Source organism: Gavia stellata, chromosome 13 (assembly GCF_030936135.1).
Source record: "Gavia stellata isolate bGavSte3 chromosome 13, bGavSte3.hap2, whole genome shotgun sequence".
Lineage (NCBI taxonomy): Eukaryota > Metazoa > Chordata > Aves > Gaviiformes > Gaviidae > Gavia > Gavia stellata.
The window spans coordinates 10,761,008-10,778,558 of NC_082606.1; the positions used below are offsets into that span (position 1 = coordinate 10,761,008).

Consider the following 17,551-nt stretch of genomic DNA (forward strand, 5'->3'; position numbering starts at 1 on the left):
GCCTGAGGGAGCGGGGGCCCTAGAACCGGCCCGACGGCGTCATCCAACAACGGCAAAAAAACCCCAAATAAATAAATTACCAAAAAAAAAAGAAAAAGGGGAAAAGCCGCCGGCCCGGCAGCAGCAGCACCGCCACCAGCCCGCAGCGCCCGCCCGCGCCGCCGCCGCCGGCCCGCGGGAGGAACCGGCCCGCGGCCGCCGCGAAGAGCTCCGGGACGCCCCGCCGCCCACCAGATAGATGTGCGGTCCAGCCGCCCGCACGGCCGACGATGAACGCGCAGCTGGCGATGGAGAACATCGGCGATCTGCACGGGGTGAGCCATGAGCCGGTGCCCGCCGCCGCCGACCTGATGAGCGGCAGCCCCCACCACCGGAGCGCGGTGGCCCACCGCGGCAGCCACCTGCCGGCCCACCCGCGCTCCATGGGCATGGCGTCCATCCTCGACGGCGGCGACTACCACCACCACCACCGGCCGCCCGACCACGCGCTGACGGGCCCCCTGCACCCCACCATGACCATGGCCTGCGAGACACCCCCCGGCATGAGCATGAGCAGCACCTACACCACGTTAACCCCTCTGCAGCCTCTACCTCCCATCTCGACGGTCTCGGACAAGTTCCCTCACCACCACCACCACCACCACCACCACCACCACCCCCACCAGCGGATACCGGGCAACGTGAGCGGCAGCTTCACGCTCATGCGGGACGAGAGGGGTCTGGCGTCTATGAACAATCTCTACACCCCCTACCATAAGGATGTTACCGGCATGGGGCAAAGCCTCTCTCCGTTGTCTGGATCGGGCCTGGGGAGCATCCACAACTCCCAGCAAGGGCTGCCCCACTACGCTCACCCCAGTGCCACCATGCCCGCCGAGAAAATGCTCACCCCAAACGGATTTGAAGCCCACCACCCTGCCATGTTAGCCAGGCATGGCGACCAACACCTCACCCCCACCTCCGCTGGCATGGTGCCTATCAACGGGATCCCACACCACCCCCATGCCCACTTGAATGCCCAGAGCCACGGGCAGATCCTGGGCTCTGCCAGGGAGCAAAACCCTTCTGTAACTGGTTCGCAGGTCAACAGTGGAAGTAATTCAGGGCAAATGGAAGAAATCAATACCAAAGAAGTAGCTCAGAGGATCACCACCGAGCTCAAGCGGTACAGCATCCCCCAGGCTATCTTCGCCCAGAGGGTGCTGTGCCGCTCTCAAGGGACCCTCTCAGACCTGCTGAGGAACCCCAAGCCCTGGAGCAAGCTCAAATCCGGCCGGGAGACCTTCCGCAGGATGTGGAAGTGGCTCCAGGAGCCGGAGTTTCAGCGGATGTCTGCTCTGCGGCTGGCAGGTGAGCCCGCTGCGGGGCGGTCGGGGCACGGCGGCGGCGGGGCTGGGGCCGCGGGCCTGGGCAGGCCGCCCCGCTCCCTGCCCGCCCCTGAAGAGCAGCCCCGGCCCCCGCCGCCCGCCGCCGCTCCGCTTCTCTCCTCTCCCGGCTCCGCGCACCGGCACCGTCCGGCTCCTCCGCGCCGCGCTCCCGGCCGCCAGACAAAGCCGAGCTGGGGCTCGGGCTGCGCGCTGCGGCGCCCCGGCTTCCCCCGTTATCCCGGGCGGGCCGCACCCGCCAGGTTGGCCAGTCGCCGGCGGGACGGCGCGCACCGTGCCCGCTAACGGGGCGCCGCCGACACCCGCACCGGCCGGCGGCAGCGCTGCCCTGCGCGGGCAGGGCGAGGCGGAAATGCTTTCACTGGCGGCTGTCTGAGCCACCGGGCCGTGCTGAGCTCAGCCGGGCCGTACCCGGCTGCGTACCGGTCCCGGCCGTGCGGTGCGCGGGGCCCCGCGCACCGCACGGCCGGGACCGGTACGCAGCCCGCTACCACCCACGGACGGGGTGCGGGGGAGCCCCGGTAATGCGCCGCCGAGAGGAGTCGGTGCGTCTGCTTTGTGCCGGGGGCGGCGGCCCCGAGGGCGGCGGGCTCCGGTCGCTGGGCTCGGCGGGGCTCGGGCCGGCGTTCGCCGCGCGTCCCGCTCGGGCTGGGTTAGGTGTGCCGGGACAGGGCTTTCCCACAAACCACACGAGCCCGGCGTGTGAGCGGCGGCTGAGAAATGCTGTTGGCTACAAAATCGTTAGCTGTCTTTTTTTTTTTTTTTAACGGGTTGTGATTGTCATTAGGCCGTGGAGTTCGGATTTCGCGTGGATGCCTCTGCATGAGAGACGCCGTCCGTGTCGCCGCTCCCGTATTGTCTGCTCGGGGATTGCCGTCCCGTTCGGTACCCGCTCCCCTCCGCCGCCTCCCCAAACCCGCCAGCCTGCGCTCCCAGCGCAGGGCCCGGGTTTAATATGCCGCGAGTGAGGGTTTGTTAATTAAGTGATAGCTCTCCATTAATTTGTCCCTGGAGAACGCGAGACAGTCAATCCGAGTTGGAGACGGGGTCACTGATCCGTTTCACAGACAAAAATGAGGGAAGGGCCCAATCTCTCTCCTTTTTCACGTGCACAAATGGTCCTGCGCTTTCGACTACCAGGGCGGTGGGAGCCGGGAAGCGCTTCCCCACCGTGCGGGGACCCGGCGGGGCCGGCACCGTGCTCCTTGCCTGGGTTCGGCCAACCTCCTCGTTGCTGAAGCCCAGAGCGGTGCTCAGGGGGGCCCGTAGCAGGACCTCCCCCCCGCTGCAGCCGGCCCTGCGGCGCACGCCGGCGGGAGGACGTTGCTCTCTTCGGCTTCCACTCCTGCAGAGTCCGTTTCAAAGGTCCGAGCTCTCAGAAAATGCCCTTTCCGCCTTCCCTTCCTCAACAACCACCCCACCGGCAGAAAAGCCTCGTCTTGCTGGTGCTACCCAGGAGAGGAGGACGGAGTTCGTGTTCCCAATATCCCCGTAACGATCGCTAAGGCCAACTTCCTTCGATTTGGAGCGTGTTTTTACGACAATTCGGTCGACCTGAATCTCCGCTCATTTGCATAGATCGATACTGGAAACAACCCCTCGCTTCGGAGTCTGCTGGCATCCCCTCCCGGGCGCTGCCGGCCGGGGAGCTCTGCCAGCCCCGGCCGCAGGGCCGGGCAGGAGCGAGGCGGCAGCTCCCCGCGGCGCGGCCGCTTTCTGCCGGGGGACGGCCGCGCTCTGCCCAGCCGCCGGGGCCGGAGAGACCCATTGTTCGCTTCTGCCCCCAAACCGCCCCTTCCGCCAGCCACCCCGGCGCTGCCCGCGCAGGAACGGATGCCGGTAATCCCGTTAGGGAGGCAAAGCCTCATTATTCCGCCGTCCCTTTCCGACGAAACCCGAAAGCCGCCACCTTGCAGAAACGGCCTCCCCGGGGCCAAACTGGGCCGGCAGCCGGGGGGGCGGGGGGCGGGAGGGCCGCCGGCGCCCGAGGGCCCCCTCCTCGCCTGCAGCGGGGCCGGGCAGCGCAGGGCTGCGGCGCGGCCCCGCAGGGCTCCCCCCGCGCTGCCGGCGGCTCCGCGGCGTCGCCCGGCGCTGCCCCACCTGGGCGCCGGCAGCCCCGCAGCACGTGGTCATTTGCATAGCGCTGCGTCCCAGCCAATCGGGGCGGCCCTGGAGCCCCCGCCCCGCCCCGCGCGGGCAGCGCCGCCCTGCGCGCCCCTCCGCGCTGACTGCCCCGCGCTGCAGGCGCGGCGAGGCGGGCAGGCTGCTGCAAATGCATAAAGTATCGATTTTATTTTGTGCAGGTTTTAAATGTGTGATGATCTTACTAAGTGGTAAAAATCTGCCCCGATTGATATTGATGTATGAACATCAATTCAGAAAACCATAAATTACTCCAGCCGACGCAAATTAAATTTCACGTCCAAATTATAACTCACTGCCGGGCGTTTAGAGAATTATCAGGTAGATAAATACCCGGAGCGGAGCTCTCGCCGCCTCCATTTCTTCCCTTTCCGATTTCCTGCAGGCAGCGGCCGGGAGGCGGCGAGGGGGATGGAGCCTGCTTATTTTAGGCCTCACGGTCTTGCCCAGCACTTTATCTTGAGTATTTGCCCCTTCCAGCCATCCCTGGGGGTTTCCTACCTCCCAGATTACAGAAGCTCCGACAAATAGAGGAAAAATTGGTAGTTACATGGAAGCAGGATTGAGGTCTTGACACTTCCTGGGCTGTCTCTTGAAATGTAAGCAGAACCGCTAATTGCAAAGCTGACCTCTTCCAGCCTCCATCTTATTCATCCCATCTTCCTTCTCCTCTCTGTTCTCTTTTCCTTTGTCTGTCCCCCTCTCGCTCCCCCTCTATCACTGAATATTTATCTATTTGGCCGTCTCTCCGTTAGTCTTCCCCCTCTCCCCCCTCCTTCGCTGACATTTGGGAGGGCAGTGAAGGGATACCGAAAAAATAAATACAATTCAAAGAAAAGGTACAGCCCTTCTGCAGCCTGCTGGGATTTAAGGGTGAATTTATTTATTTCAGGTTATTTTCGTACGGGGGCGGGGGCGGGAGATAGGAGGGGATAAAGAAGGCAAAACCCGACTCGTCTTGTTCAGGAAAAAATAATCTGCTTCGAGCCGTTTGTTGTCGGAAAGGCAGCTGCCTGAAGGCCGCTTGCCGGCCCCGCACAGGCTGCCCGCCGGGCCCGGGGGGGAGCGCCCGAGGGAGAAACGCGGCCAAGAAACGTCTCGGGAACGGGCGGGGGGGGGCCCAAGGGACCCCAGGGGCCCCTTTGGCTCTACGGCAGGAGGGGGTCCGCTTTGCCGAGGTGCACCCTCTGAGCGAGCTCGTCCCGGCGGGGCCCCTCCGCGGCGGCTTCCCGGTCGGGATTCCCGAGCCCGTCCCGGGGCGGGGGCAGCGGGGGCCGTGGGGAACCGCGCTCGCCCGCGGGGCTCAGGCGCGGGGGGTGGCCCGTTCTTCCAGAGCTGCTCGATATTTGCCTGCGACCTGACTGTTATTTTTCATAGTTGCATCTCTTTTCCTCCCCTCCTCTTCTTCTTTCTCCCTCCCAACGTGAATCCCGGCTAAGCTGAAGCCTTGGGAAGCCGGCGCGAAATTCTCGCCAAATTAACTGTAAAGAAATCGATACTGTAATCAGAGCGTTTTCCACATTAAATATGAAATCTAATGAACGCCGTTTGCACCTCTCGCCCCGCCGGCCGCCCCAGCCTGCGCCGGGGAAGGTCGATGCCGCCCCGGCCCCAGCAGCGCCCCGGCCCCGATTGCCTCATTAGGGCCTGTTTAATATTTACCCGGCGGGGACTTTGCATAAAGGCATTTGCATCAGGGAGGCGGAGGGCATCGACCGGGGGCTTCACCGCCGACGCCCCGAGCGCGGCGCGGGCCCGGGGGAAAGGCCCAGCCCCTCCCCGCCCTGCGGGCCGCCCGGACGCCGCGGGGACGGGCGCGGGCCTGGCTGCCGGCGCGGTGCTGGGGCCGAGGCAAGGTCCCCCGGCCCGGTGGGACCGGAGAGCGGGACATCGGCCCCCAGCCCGCCCCCGGCGCGATCGTGCCCCGCCGCGGCGCCCGGTGCGCAGCCGGGCGGGAGCTGGGGGCCGCGCTTGTTTGCCGGCCGTGTCCTTGCGTCGGGGATTGATTTACAGCCGCTCGCACACAGCCGCGTTTGCCCTTCGTTAATGTTTGCCCAGCGGGAGGCGGAGGGGGGCGAGCCGCGTTCCTCCGCACCGGGTCGGGCGCGCCCCGATCCCGGTAGCACCGCTCGGCCCGTGATTGTTTCTTCGTTCGCATGTTTGTTTTAATTACCCGCCGCGTGGCGGGGAGGCGCCGGGGGTCGCGCCCCGCTCCCACCCTCGCTGCCGTTTGCATGAAATAGCCTCAAAACGGGGCCGCTCCCGACCGCGGGCACTGCCGGGGCCGCCCCGAGGGGCCGCACGGGCGGGCTGGGGCCGCGATGCCGGCCCGGCCCGCCGCGTCTGTCCGCCCCGACCGGCCGGGGCCACCGAGCCGCCCGCAGCCCTCCACGTCGCCCCTCGGTTCCCGAGGGCTCTGCGCCATCTACTGACCGCCGGCGGGCGGGAGCCGGCCCCGCCGGCCCGGGCACCCCGCCTGCGCCGGGCAGCGGCGGCGGCGGCTCCCCCGGGCCGGGAGGCGGCAGCTCCGTCGAGCGCTGCGGGCCGGGGTGCATCCAGGCGCGGTGCCCGGGCTGTCTCCGCCCGCCGGTACCCCGCTCCCTCCGGGGCGAGCGCGGCCGGCACAGCTTCAGCACCGCGGACAGCTACCGCCGGCGCGGCCCGGCCCCGCTCCCGGCCCCGCTCCCGGCCCCGCTCCCGGCCCCGCTCCCGGCCCGGCGGTCCCGACCCGCCCCCGGCGGTCCCGCCCCCGGCTGAGCCCCGCGGCGGGCCGGGGCGAAGCCAGCCCTCCCGTTTCGGGGGCGAGGCCGCCCGAGGCCGCCCGGAGCCCGGCCGCAGGGGTTTGCCGAGCCGCCCCACGGCTGCCGGATCCGATGGGGAGCACCCAACGGCGGTCGGCCATTCGGGCTGCGCTGCTGCGGGCCGGGCCGGCCCCCCCCCCCCCCCCCCCCTCCGCCGCGGCTGTGTGCTCGGGCTGCCCGCGGCGGCGGCGGTGCTGCGGCGGCGGCAGCGGGTCGGCTCCCGGCCGGGCTGTGCGCGCCGAGGGGACCTGGTGTGGGGATGGGTGCCCTCGTACGGGTGCGCGGCCAGAGGGGAAGCGAGCTCCCCACAGCACCGTAACTGTGCGTGGCCCTGCCCCGGGCCCCGCAAGCCGGAGGGTCGGGATGCCCCAGGAGGAGAGGAGAGGTTCGTGGCGCCGGGACTGTGCCCGCCGCAGGTGCCACCGGTGGGGAGCCCGGGCGCTGCCGGGGCTGCAGCTGGGTGCTGGCGTGGGCGAGCTGCCCTTTCCACCGCCGGAAAGGAGCGTGGTGGTTAGAGCGAGACGAAATTACCTGGAAATGCACAGGCCAGGAATGCATCGGTGCCTGTGTTTGCATGTACCGGCGCTAAACCGAAGCTCAGGCTTTGCTTCAGGCCGCCTTTACCCGTCCTCTGTGTAGCAGAGGGGTCCCCATAACCTCCACACAAGGGACAAGTTCGTTTCGAGGGAGACCTAAGGCGACTCGTAAGTGCAGGAGCTTTTGCTGACGTGGTGGTGACTTTAACCTGAAAACTACAGGCATCGAGGGGAGTTTTTCCTGAGGACCGAGCCGGAACCTAGCATGGCATCATGTCGGGTACTTCCGTGGTCAAATCGATAAATGTTGATTCGCATTTCAAATATAAATCTATCTGGATGAATCATACACCGACAGAGAAGCGACCGATGCTTACCGCCTTTCTTCGGAAATGCAGCTTACTTGAGCCATTTTGCTTAAGAGGAAGTCAGGTTTATGATGCTGAAAGAGTAATTTATAGGGACAATTTATTAGCCTAACAGTAGTTTTGATTTTTTCCCGTTTTAGGGCGGTAGGAAGTCTCAGTGGTAACATTTTACGTACAGCCCAAATGGCAATTAAAACGCGATGGATTGCTGTTTCTCAGGTCTGCAAGCAGCATCGCAAGCTGCTGCGGACTGCGTAACGTTGGCGTTGGTGTGTGCAAGTGCTTTCTGGGCAGTTAGAAAGGCTGCTACTTCTAATAGCTAAAAGTATTAAAGCAGATGGCGCGGGGGGCTCCTCCTTAGCGACTTCGGTGCAGAAGCTGCTGCAGTGAACCCGCTCTAAGGTTATGGATACTTTTAAGGTACAGCAATACTGCGTACATTGCTACGTGCATCCTAGGTCTGTCGGTAGTAAGTTACCCCCAGGCGGTGCAGTTAGTGCGGGCAGATGCCCCGCAGGGCCGCAGCCCTCCTCCCGCAGAGGCAGGCTGCCACACTGCTGCCGTAGTGCCCCCCAAAACGTGGGAACGTCTTTATGTCATCACTGCTGCATTTCTCGTTCATGTGAGACATATCTGGCTATTTGAATACATTGTCGGAATTGCCGAGGGCTTAAAAATTGGAGCAGGGGAAGCGGGAAGGGGCAGGCAGGTCCGTAGGAAAGGAGCCCGAGAAGCTGGCCGGGTTTTTAAGTAAATCCGACGATCCTTAATGTTCGAGTGACGGTTTTGCAATGGATTGCGTCACTTCCACCGCTCAGAAACTCCATTTTCGGCGGCTGCAGCAGAGCCCCGGGCTGGGGCAGCAGAAAGGGGCGGAATAACCGGGCCTCACGCCGGGCCCTTCACCCGAGCGCCTGGGAAGCCCCCACGGGAGGGCTCACTCCCACCGCAGCGTTCAAAGCAGGCGGCAGCGTGCAGGTGCGAAGCTACCGCCGCCCGGGGCCGGCGGGTCCGACGTGGCTCCGCAGCAGTATGTGCCCTGCAAACCCGCGCAGGAGGGAGCTGGCCGGGCGGGCGGGGCGGGGCGGGGCGGGGCTGCCGGTGCTCCCCGTGCTCCCCGGGGGCGGGGCGGGGCGGAGCGGCCGCTCCCCGGCGGCGCGGCGCGGTGTGAAGCGGCGCGGAGCGGGCTGAGTGAGCGGCGCGGAGCGGGCAGGTGCGGAGCGGAGCGGCCGGCGCTGCCCGGCCGGGCGGTGTGGGGTGCGGAGCGGGCGGCGTTTTCTGGCGGAGCGGCGCGGAGCGGTCGGCGCTGCCCGGCGGGGCCATGCGGAGCGGCGCGGTACAGAGCGGCGCGGTAGGTGAGCGGACGGCGCTCCCCGGCGGGGCGGCGCGGGACGGCGCGGGTGCGGAGCGGCGCGGGTGCGGAGCGGTGCGCGCCCCCCCCGCTGGGCAGCGGCCGCGGCAGCGGCGGGGAGCGGGCGCCACCCAGGGGCCGGGGGCTGCCTGCGCCGGTGCGGCGGCGGGGGGGGGGCGCCGGGAAGGGCTATAACACGTTTAAAATATTGATGTAGTCGCAAAAATCGTTCATTAAGGCAATTTAATCTTTGCTATTAAACGTCCTTTCAATTCATTTGGGGTAATTAAGATGCAGTTAAAGTGATTAAATTCTAATTACTTATGCTAGACAAAGAAATATTTGTCACAGTAATATGGTTAACTAAAGACCCAGCTAAAGAAATTTAACATCTACTTTAAATGATATCATAGCAAAATCGGGTGCTTTCCCCTGATTGATCCACTTGGTAACGTGTTCTGTAACGGTGATGTCAGCTCACTCGGGTGGTTACAGATCCATCAACACTGTAAGTTTGTGTAAACCCCAGAATCCCAAACTGTTGAGTCAGCCCTTCTTAGTCGGATTCACTTTATTATTCCAGGGGCAGCAGATTAAGGTCACTCATTTTAATACAGTGCACACGAGTGAGATGTTTACCATTCAGTCTCAGCTGGGACCTATGTCGTGGCAGGCTGATGTCATTCTGTGAGCTTCCCATATAGAAACATAGTTTGGTCTCTTTTCAACAAACAAAAGCGGAGTATTGCCTGGGCTTGATGGCAGAGAAATAAGATACAGATCAAATGACCTCTGAGTAGATGGATACACCCGCACTCTAAATAAGCACAAATACAAATAACTAGAGAGACAAGTGCAAGATGCTGAACGATGCCAGGAGTAATAAGAAATAATTTTGTCTGGGTTCAGACATTTCAGAATAGCCCATACTCTCTTCAGTTGAAAGGGGAAAGTTTTGGGGAGCAATCAATTGAACTGTGTCACCCATGCAGGCTTTCGTCACTGACATGTCAATGGCTTTATCCTACTGTGGGTTGAAGCTATTGGGAGCACTCTTTGCAGCATCAATGCTGTCTGCTACCTGCTACAGTGGGAACCCACGGCCACGGACTGCCCTGACGTGCAGAGGCTCTGCCTCGTGCAGCACCTTTCCAGAGGGATCCTGTCTCCCAGGCTCCTTCGAAGGCCCCAGGGCAGTGACGAGCAGGATGGGACAGTGCAGGGGACCACCAAATGGCGATATGTTAGAGTGAATGGCACACAGCAGCTGTGGTTATTCATCCAGGCCAAACGGATTTGCTTGCTTTTAGTTCCTGTGGTGAAGTCTGCCCGCAGGTAGGATGTGTCTTACAGGCCCCTTGTCTTGTTCTCGTATTCCCCCAAATATGAGGTTTTTGACAATTAGGAAAGATCTGTCATCTGTCTGTCTCTTTGCATGCTCCAGAGGTGTTATTCACATGATAAGGGTGGAGCTTATCACACTTTATTATGTATTATCATCACCATGAATTTACCATAAACTTTTGGCTACTTGCTTCCCCTGAGCGGTAGTAGCCAGCGTGATTAGGACTATCTCTGCCGGCCAAAGTCCTTAAGCAGTTTCAACCTCCTGTGGAAATCCTGCTGCCTTTTCCACCCAAAGGTAGAGCCTCCTTCAGAAGAATATCCTCCAGGATATTCTCTAGCTTGTACCAGTGTAGAGTTTTCACTCTTTAGAAATGTTATTGGATATTTTGCAATGTTTCAAAACTAGAAGCAGGTTCTTTAGGAAGAGATTCCCAGAATCTTAGTGGGCGCAGTTCAGACTGTAGCTGAGGCAGGTCCCAGCCTTTATAGACCCAACACAACAGAGATTAGAAAATGCATGTAAGGAGAGAATTCTAAAAGGGTTTTTTAAGTCTCTGTGACATGTCCTGTAGACAGGAGATTGGGTTAGCTAAAAGACTAGGCTTTGCAAGAGGAGGGGGAAAATATGATCATCATAAAACTTTCGAGAAGTCCCACAAGTCAATCTAAAAATACGTCTCCTCTCTCTCCTATTGCACATGCAGGGCTTTTGTTGGCACTTCTTTGAGCTGGGCTGCATAATTTCTTGGGGTTTTCCCACTCATGGGAAGGGTGACTGCTCTGAACCCACAGCAACAAAGCTCTTGGCTTGTAAACTCCTCATTGCTTTCTGGGGATCTTGCACTGGGGTCTTTGAGAGAAGCATAACGCAGTTGCTTTCTCCTACCTGTTTGAAGCAAATATAATGCTCATGAACAGTAAGGATGAGACAGTCCTGAAAACTAAATCAGTCCAGTGAGGGTGGTAGTGAAGACCACAGAGCTCAGTGCTGAGTTTACCTCCTGATGTGAAGCAACCAGAAAGTGCCTCCTCAGGTCAGACAGAGCTGAGGTCCTGTTAGCCCACAGTCCTGAGAGATCCCTAATCCTCTTTGTTCCCCAAAATGAACATTTCGGCTACAAAATGGGCTCCTACAGACTCCCTCTGTCAGTAGCATCTGGCTCGACCTTCCAGCCACAGCACTAATTGGTGTCAAATAATGTGTCAAATGTGATGGAAATTAGCGTGGTGTGAACCTGCTCACAGGGAGCTGAACCAAGACCACCGCTTCATCTCATACAGGGCACTCGATGGCCATCAAGTAATAATGGCTTGTGGTCAGCAGTGACCTGGGCCAGAGCTGGAAATGTGACTTGTCACCTCAGGGTGAAAGGCCCCGTATCCCATCGCTGGTGGCCAGCACACGGTCTCCTCTCTGTGTCAACCAGGCTCTGAATTCAGCATGGCCGGAGACGTTACCGTGTGCGTGTCTCCCAGCTGCTGGTCTGGACCCGCTCTGGGTACAAACAGGGAAAAAGGGCTCCCTGTAAACGGAGGCCCGCTGTGTGCCTTGGCTTCCTCCTCCACGGGGTGAGAAGAGTCCTGCCCAGGCACTGGTGGGACCGTGCACTTCCCTTCCAAGAGGAGCTGTAGTGCCGTGCAGTTGCAGTGCACTGGGGCAGGCACGCTCCCCTCCTGCTGCCCCGTGCCTCTCCTCCCCCTTCAGCCACTTCGTACTGTCAAAAACCCGGTCGTGACCATTCCATGTGCCTGTCCCGGAGCTATGGGAACTGCTGCCAGTGGCTGGTGTGGCCCTTCAGAGCATGTGGCCGCTGCCTCAGCCAGTTGGATGTGCGTGTTGGGCACGGCTCTCTTGGTGCCAGGTCTGAAACCCCTTAAATCCACCTTCTTCTTCCTCACCATCTGCCACTTTTCCATCCTGTGTCTGAGAGTGCGCGCTCAGTGATGGCAGCGTGGTGGGCCACCAGCTGAGCAATGCCTCTCGCAGTGAGTGGTCCTCTGCCTTCACAACTGGCCACAGGGCGTGGGGCGGGGTTTGCCCAAGGAGGATTTTCCGTTGTCCTTCCCCCTGCTCCACTGCCAATTTTCCAGAAAAGAAGCTAGCAAAACTTGTGGTGATATTTTACCATGTGCCCAAAACAAACCAGCAGAAAGCAGGTTTCTTGAGACTTACTGGTTTCATTCTTTGCTTCGGGTTTTTAGAAAGGAAAATCAGTGTTTGCCACATACAGCTAGGCACACGTGTACGCACCAAGTGCTCCTGAAAATTGATTTATGGTAATCAGGGTTTCTTTTTTTAGATTTTAAAAAGTAAATCCGGCCTCTAGGGATGAAAGACTAGATCAAGTGTCAGGGTTAACACCTGAGCTTACTGTAATCTTGACTTTTAGACTGAGAGAACAGTGTAGTTCGCATCACAGGTGGGCAAAATATCCTCGTCGCTATCTCAACCTAAAGATGCAATTAGTGCGTTTTCACAAGGCACGAGATCCTGCTCACACCTCCGGCAGAGCAGGACCGATCCCGCCGTGCTGCACGCAGCCGGGGCAGCCGGGCGCTGCAGAAGAGCGGCGATAGATGGTGCAGCTGCAGCGGTGAGACCCCGGTTCTGCACCACGCACAGGCAACCGGGCCTCAGTGAGATATACAGACCTTACAAGGTTTGGCAAGTTAACTCGGCCAAATCCCTCGGGCGACTTAGACGGAACAAAGGGAGACAAAAATAGATTGATGGACTGTATCAGGAGAATTGCAAGTGTCAAAAATATCTGTTGCTCAGGGCAGAGGAAGATGGAAGTGACTGGAAGAGGCCAGAGTTCAGCAGTGAATTTACAAGGCTCCTTCTGGCACTGATAATACTACATTGTCATATCTGCAAGTGTGTTGCCAGAGTCAGAGTGACTCTTTCTTTATCCTCTGCTTTGCTTTTTTCTTAACTAGACTTTCTTAGGGCTTTTTCACACGGCGTCGTAAGGAGCATCACTCAGCCGGGGCAGCCCAGAGACAAAGAGCACATCGGGCTGCACGGGGGAGCGAGCGCAGCGTGCGAGCAGGTGTGCCATGGCAGAGGTGCGCACCTCCGGTGGGCACAGCACCCCGCAAAGCGCCTGAATTCAGCTTCTGTGCCGTGGGAGAGGATCCACTCACAGGCAGGGGCATGGGAAGGATGTCAGTGCAAATTATTTTGATTACCTTCTGCTGCATAAAATAAAATCCTTATAAAGACGTGTGATAAAGAGTTTTGAAGACAGGCTCGGGTGGTTTCCCAAAAAAGGGTTTCAGCCGGTGTCTCTGGAGCCTCTGACTTCAGTGGACGCCCTTGCCGGCATTAGAGGAGGGCCTGGCTCAAGCAGACGGAGCTGCTTTGTCTGAGCGTGACCAGGGCTGAGCGCAGGCAGCTGTCACCGGGCTGGATGGCCCCAATTTGTCAGCCCTCGCAGTGTGAGCCGGCCGGTCCCTGTGCCTGCTCTGGACAGACTCTCACATTGGAGCAGATTTTATCCGGTGCTGTACATTTGTTCTCTGGCAAGCTGGAAGCTACAATTTATTATTAAAATTGATTGGCTCCAGCGCAGGGAAAACGATCGTAAGGAAACCCTATTACAGTTTTTCATTATCAACATTATTTATTTTTAAGTGCTATTAATATTCCCGAGTCTGGACAAGGCAGAAGATGAAAGGTGGTATCCACCCTGGCTGCTCACAACCCAAGGCCTGTCTGCAAGGGCTCTTTGAACAATTAGGCATATTGGAAAGTTTTTGCCCTCAGTCTGTCTCTGGTGAATGCTAACAGGAGTAGAGCTGAAAAGGAAACAGCTTTTGCATTGCCTGAAAATGATCCTGATTTTGAAGGTGTTCCCAGTCTCCCCCAGGTGGAAAAAGGCTCTGCAAGCAACGCTGGGCAGAGGCAGGGCCAGCGTGCTGCCCAGCAGCACCGGGGTACGGGAGGATGCGGGCTCCAAGCTGGGCTGGGCTGGGCTGCTCTGCTGGGGGCAGCGGGTGCCTTGGTTTCACCCGGTGGGGCTGTGCCGTGTTCCACGAGGAGTGAACCGGTTGTGTGTGAGTCTTCCATGTCTCAGATAAGGTGCCAAATTGCAGCTGAGTCAGTATCTCACTCTCTCTGAACCAATGTCCTTAAGTCCATTAGTCCTTAATTCAAAGTAGAAGAACTTCAACTTGGATGTGAGGACAAGATCCGTCTTATTTCATAGGCTGAACTAGAGCAGATCTTCACCTGTTCCCGCTGAGCGCAGACCAAGCCTTAGGAAACCAACAGTCCTGCACGATAGTTTGTTAAAAACTAAAATCCATACTGGGCTGCAGGAGGAAGGGATGGCTCCCAGCTTCTCCAGGGAGCAGCATGGGAACCTCAACGCTCGCTTTCTGATGGGCTTGACTGAAATGAAATTTTACTTGCAAAATACTAAAATTGGCTTATTTGTAACATAGACTAGCTAGAATTTTTTTTTTCTCCCCAGCAATGAGCACTTTTTTCTTACCCCTGTGATGTTACTAGCAGTAATCGTGAGGTCTCTGATACTACTGAAGTTCAGGAACAAGGCATGTTGTAACTCTTGTGACGTTTTCTAAGGAAATAATTATTCAGGAATATTAAATTTCAGGAGACGAGCACAAGCTCAGGAAGACAACATGTTAAGCAAGTTAGTTTCACATACATGGTTGGGGTTTTTTTATTCTCTATGATTTCAGAGAACTCATGTACTAGGTTGTGATTGAAGCCCTCGAGGTTTACACCGCCAATTGAAATAGCTTTGTATCGTCGACTGCTGTGACTGTCATTTGTGATGTGACGATTCCCGCTGAAGCATTGTACAGTGCTGCCTTGGATCACTCTATTGGTGTAGTTCGGATTTTGTGACAAATGATGATCTGGACGGTGTATCTATGTGAAAGCTGGAATTTGTGTAGTCTTTGAAAAAGGAAGGTGTAAAGAAATGTGAGCAGAGATGAAGTGTTGGGCACAGAAAACATTGTCTGAGCTTGGTTTGTCTCCTTTTGTGCATGAGCCCGTCAGCAGGGGCAGAGTCAGAGCTGGAGGCTGAGGTGGTTACAGAGCTGAGCTTCTGCAGCTGCTTTCATGGGAACTTCTGATTGTCACACGGTTAGACGTGTATAAAAGATTGAGATTCTGCTGCTATCTTCTTTGCTCCTCATTCCTAATATTTGTCAGTAAATAACAGACTATTCCTGCAAAAGTGTTTTTAACCCTTGAGTTATCAATGTTTGCTTTCAATGGGGATGCACAATGCTTTCGATAGGCACTGATCCCCACAGGGAATTCAGCAGCTTGGCTTCAGTGGGGGCTCGCTTGCATGAGGAAACCTGTTTTTCAGCCCAGAAGCTCCACAGTGTTTTAGAGGCCAGGATGTAACTTCAAAGCACTCTTCAAAGGTTTTCGGATAAAAATACCTGTAGAAGATACGAGTTTGGCATCCCAGTCCATTTGATCGATGTGTTACTGCTTATGAAAGAATGTGTAGCTGGAACATATACTGTTAGGGACCTCTTCAAAAGCTTCTCCTCCGAGGGGGCTGGAACACCGGTGTCTTGGTCCCTGCCTGCCCGGGCCAGCAGAAGCTGCCTTTCGTCTCCTGAATCTTGCTGTCTGATCTGGGCAGTTGCTGCTTCTCTAAGTACAGAGGTGGATGACTATTTTTATACCTCCCTTGAGTAATTAAACCCTTGTGCCAAGGCTGGCTCTCGGTAGCAATAAAAGATATAGGAAGGACCTTTGTAAAGTAATTTGCTGTTTTCATTCCAATAACCATGGAATAGGTGGAGACACTGCAGAAAATTCTTCATATAATCAGCACTGATCTCCACAGAAAGCAGGACCAGACAGGCACAAAGACAGAACATCCATATTACCTTCAGAAATACATCTCTAAATCAGCATTAAAGGACATTGTTAGAGAAAAAAGGGGAAACAGACAACTTCAGACTCTTTTGAAAGTGAGACAGAGCAATCTGTCCTCCCAAGGAAACCTTTCATCTTAGCGAAATGCTAGCAATGATGAGCTGGCAGACAGTCAAAGGCTGGCAGGGGGACGCGGGAGTCACTCTCCCAGCCCCATCGGATCCTGCCTGGCAGGTGATCTGCAAGGCAGATTTCAAATTGCAAGTGCCCTTTAATAATGTAGAGCAAAATCACGTTCTGAAAGGGAAAGAAGGGATGATTGATGAAATAAGGTGAAATTCTCTGAGGAAGATTTACTATACCATTGTTCTGCATGTCAAAACGTGGTTTATTTTGTTCAGAGTATATAATCATCTGGCCTGTAAGACTGTAGTAGCATCCTGGTTTCTCCCAATTCCTTATTTCTCAGCCAATAAAAAGCTACAGAAATGAATTGGCAACAAATAACGAAGGTAAAAAAGGTGGGCAAGGTTGACTTCAGAGCTCAGTGAATTTCCACTCTACCTCGTTGGGCTATTACGTAGTTAAATTCTCAGCACTAATGGGCGTTATCAACGTGTAAACTCTCAATAATAGCATTTGCTGAGTTTTAACAGACAATGATAAAGGTATTTTCTAATTTCTATTCCTTACATTTTTATAGTCTATAATAAGTGAGACAATTAAATTGACATGTCACACATCCCCTCCAAATTTGGAAGCTGAAATGAATGGTCCTTTTTCCCTACTTTGTCGTGTATAGCATTCCCGCGCACTCCTCTGCCAGCCCTCGCTAACCGTCCTCCCCTTTCTTGCAGCGTGCAAGAGGAAAGAACAAGAGCACGGGAAGGATAGAGGGAATACACCCAAAAAGCCTCGGTTGGTCTTCACGGATGTCCAGCGTCGAACTCTACATGCAATATTCAAGGAAAATAAGCGTCCGTCCAAAGAATTACAAATCACCATTTCCCAGCAGCTCGGGTTGGAGCTGAGCACCGTCAGCAACTTTTTCATGAATGCACGGAGGAGGAGTCTGGATAAGTGGCAAGACGAGGGCAGCTCCAATTCAGGCAACTCATCTTCTTCATCAAGCACTTGTACCAAAGCATGAAGGAATAACCACGAACTAAACCTCGGTGGAAAAGCTTTAAAAATAAATAAATAAATAAATAGAGACAGACCAGGACCTCAAGATAGCAGGTTTATACTTAGAACTATTTGAAAAAAATGTTATTTATAAGTCCAAAGAAACCAAAGACTTACTTCACCTGCATTATGACTTTGTTCTAAGACACACACTTTAGTAGGACGACGACTTGCATAAAATAGAGGGGAAGAAGAAAGCAAAATGGAGGGAATGAAACGGAATGCAAAGAGAATAGAAACAGTCCACTGGTCTTACACCTTCGCCCATGATCATCTTCACTGTACTTGGCTGTTTAGTGGTTTGGAGCATAGTGATTTCTTGTCATTGAACGGACATCTTTTCAGATATGGCTCTTCATTTCCACAGCCGTTGCCATGAAGGTGTATAGTGTATCCGTACTGCGTACACGCCGGTGGTTAGGGACTTAGTCAGGGCTGGTCTTCAGAGTGGGTTGTGCCATGGCACGACCGACAAAGCGTGGAGTCGTCTGAATTCATTTGAACGGTAGTGTGATTTTTGCTGTTTCATGGTTTGAACTTAACCAGTGCAACGCCTGG

At 56.7% G+C, this 17,551-nt stretch overlaps 1 protein-coding gene across 1 annotated transcript; it reads left to right on the forward strand.

The window, feature by feature from the left end:
* Positions 1–269: 269 nt before the first annotated feature.
* On the forward strand, positions 270–16,958 carry ONECUT1 (one cut homeobox 1). Its single transcript, XM_059824113.1, has 2 exons — positions 270–1,350; positions 16,666–16,958. The coding sequence occupies exons 1-2, from the start codon at positions 270–272 to the stop codon at positions 16,956–16,958; spliced, it is 1,374 nt and encodes a 457-aa protein (XP_059680096.1).
* Positions 16,959–17,551: the final 593 nt, after the last annotated feature.

Excerpts from the sequence above, each read along its gene's own strand:
- ONECUT1 (XM_059824113.1), top strand. The coding sequence starts at position 270 with ATGAACGCGCAGCTGGCGATGGAGAACATCGGCGATCTGCACGGGGTG. Across the intron at positions 1,351-16,665 it reads GTCTGCTCTGCGGCTGGCAG|CGTGCAAGAGGAAAGAACAA; the intron begins GTGAGCCCGCTG and ends CCTTTCTTGCAG.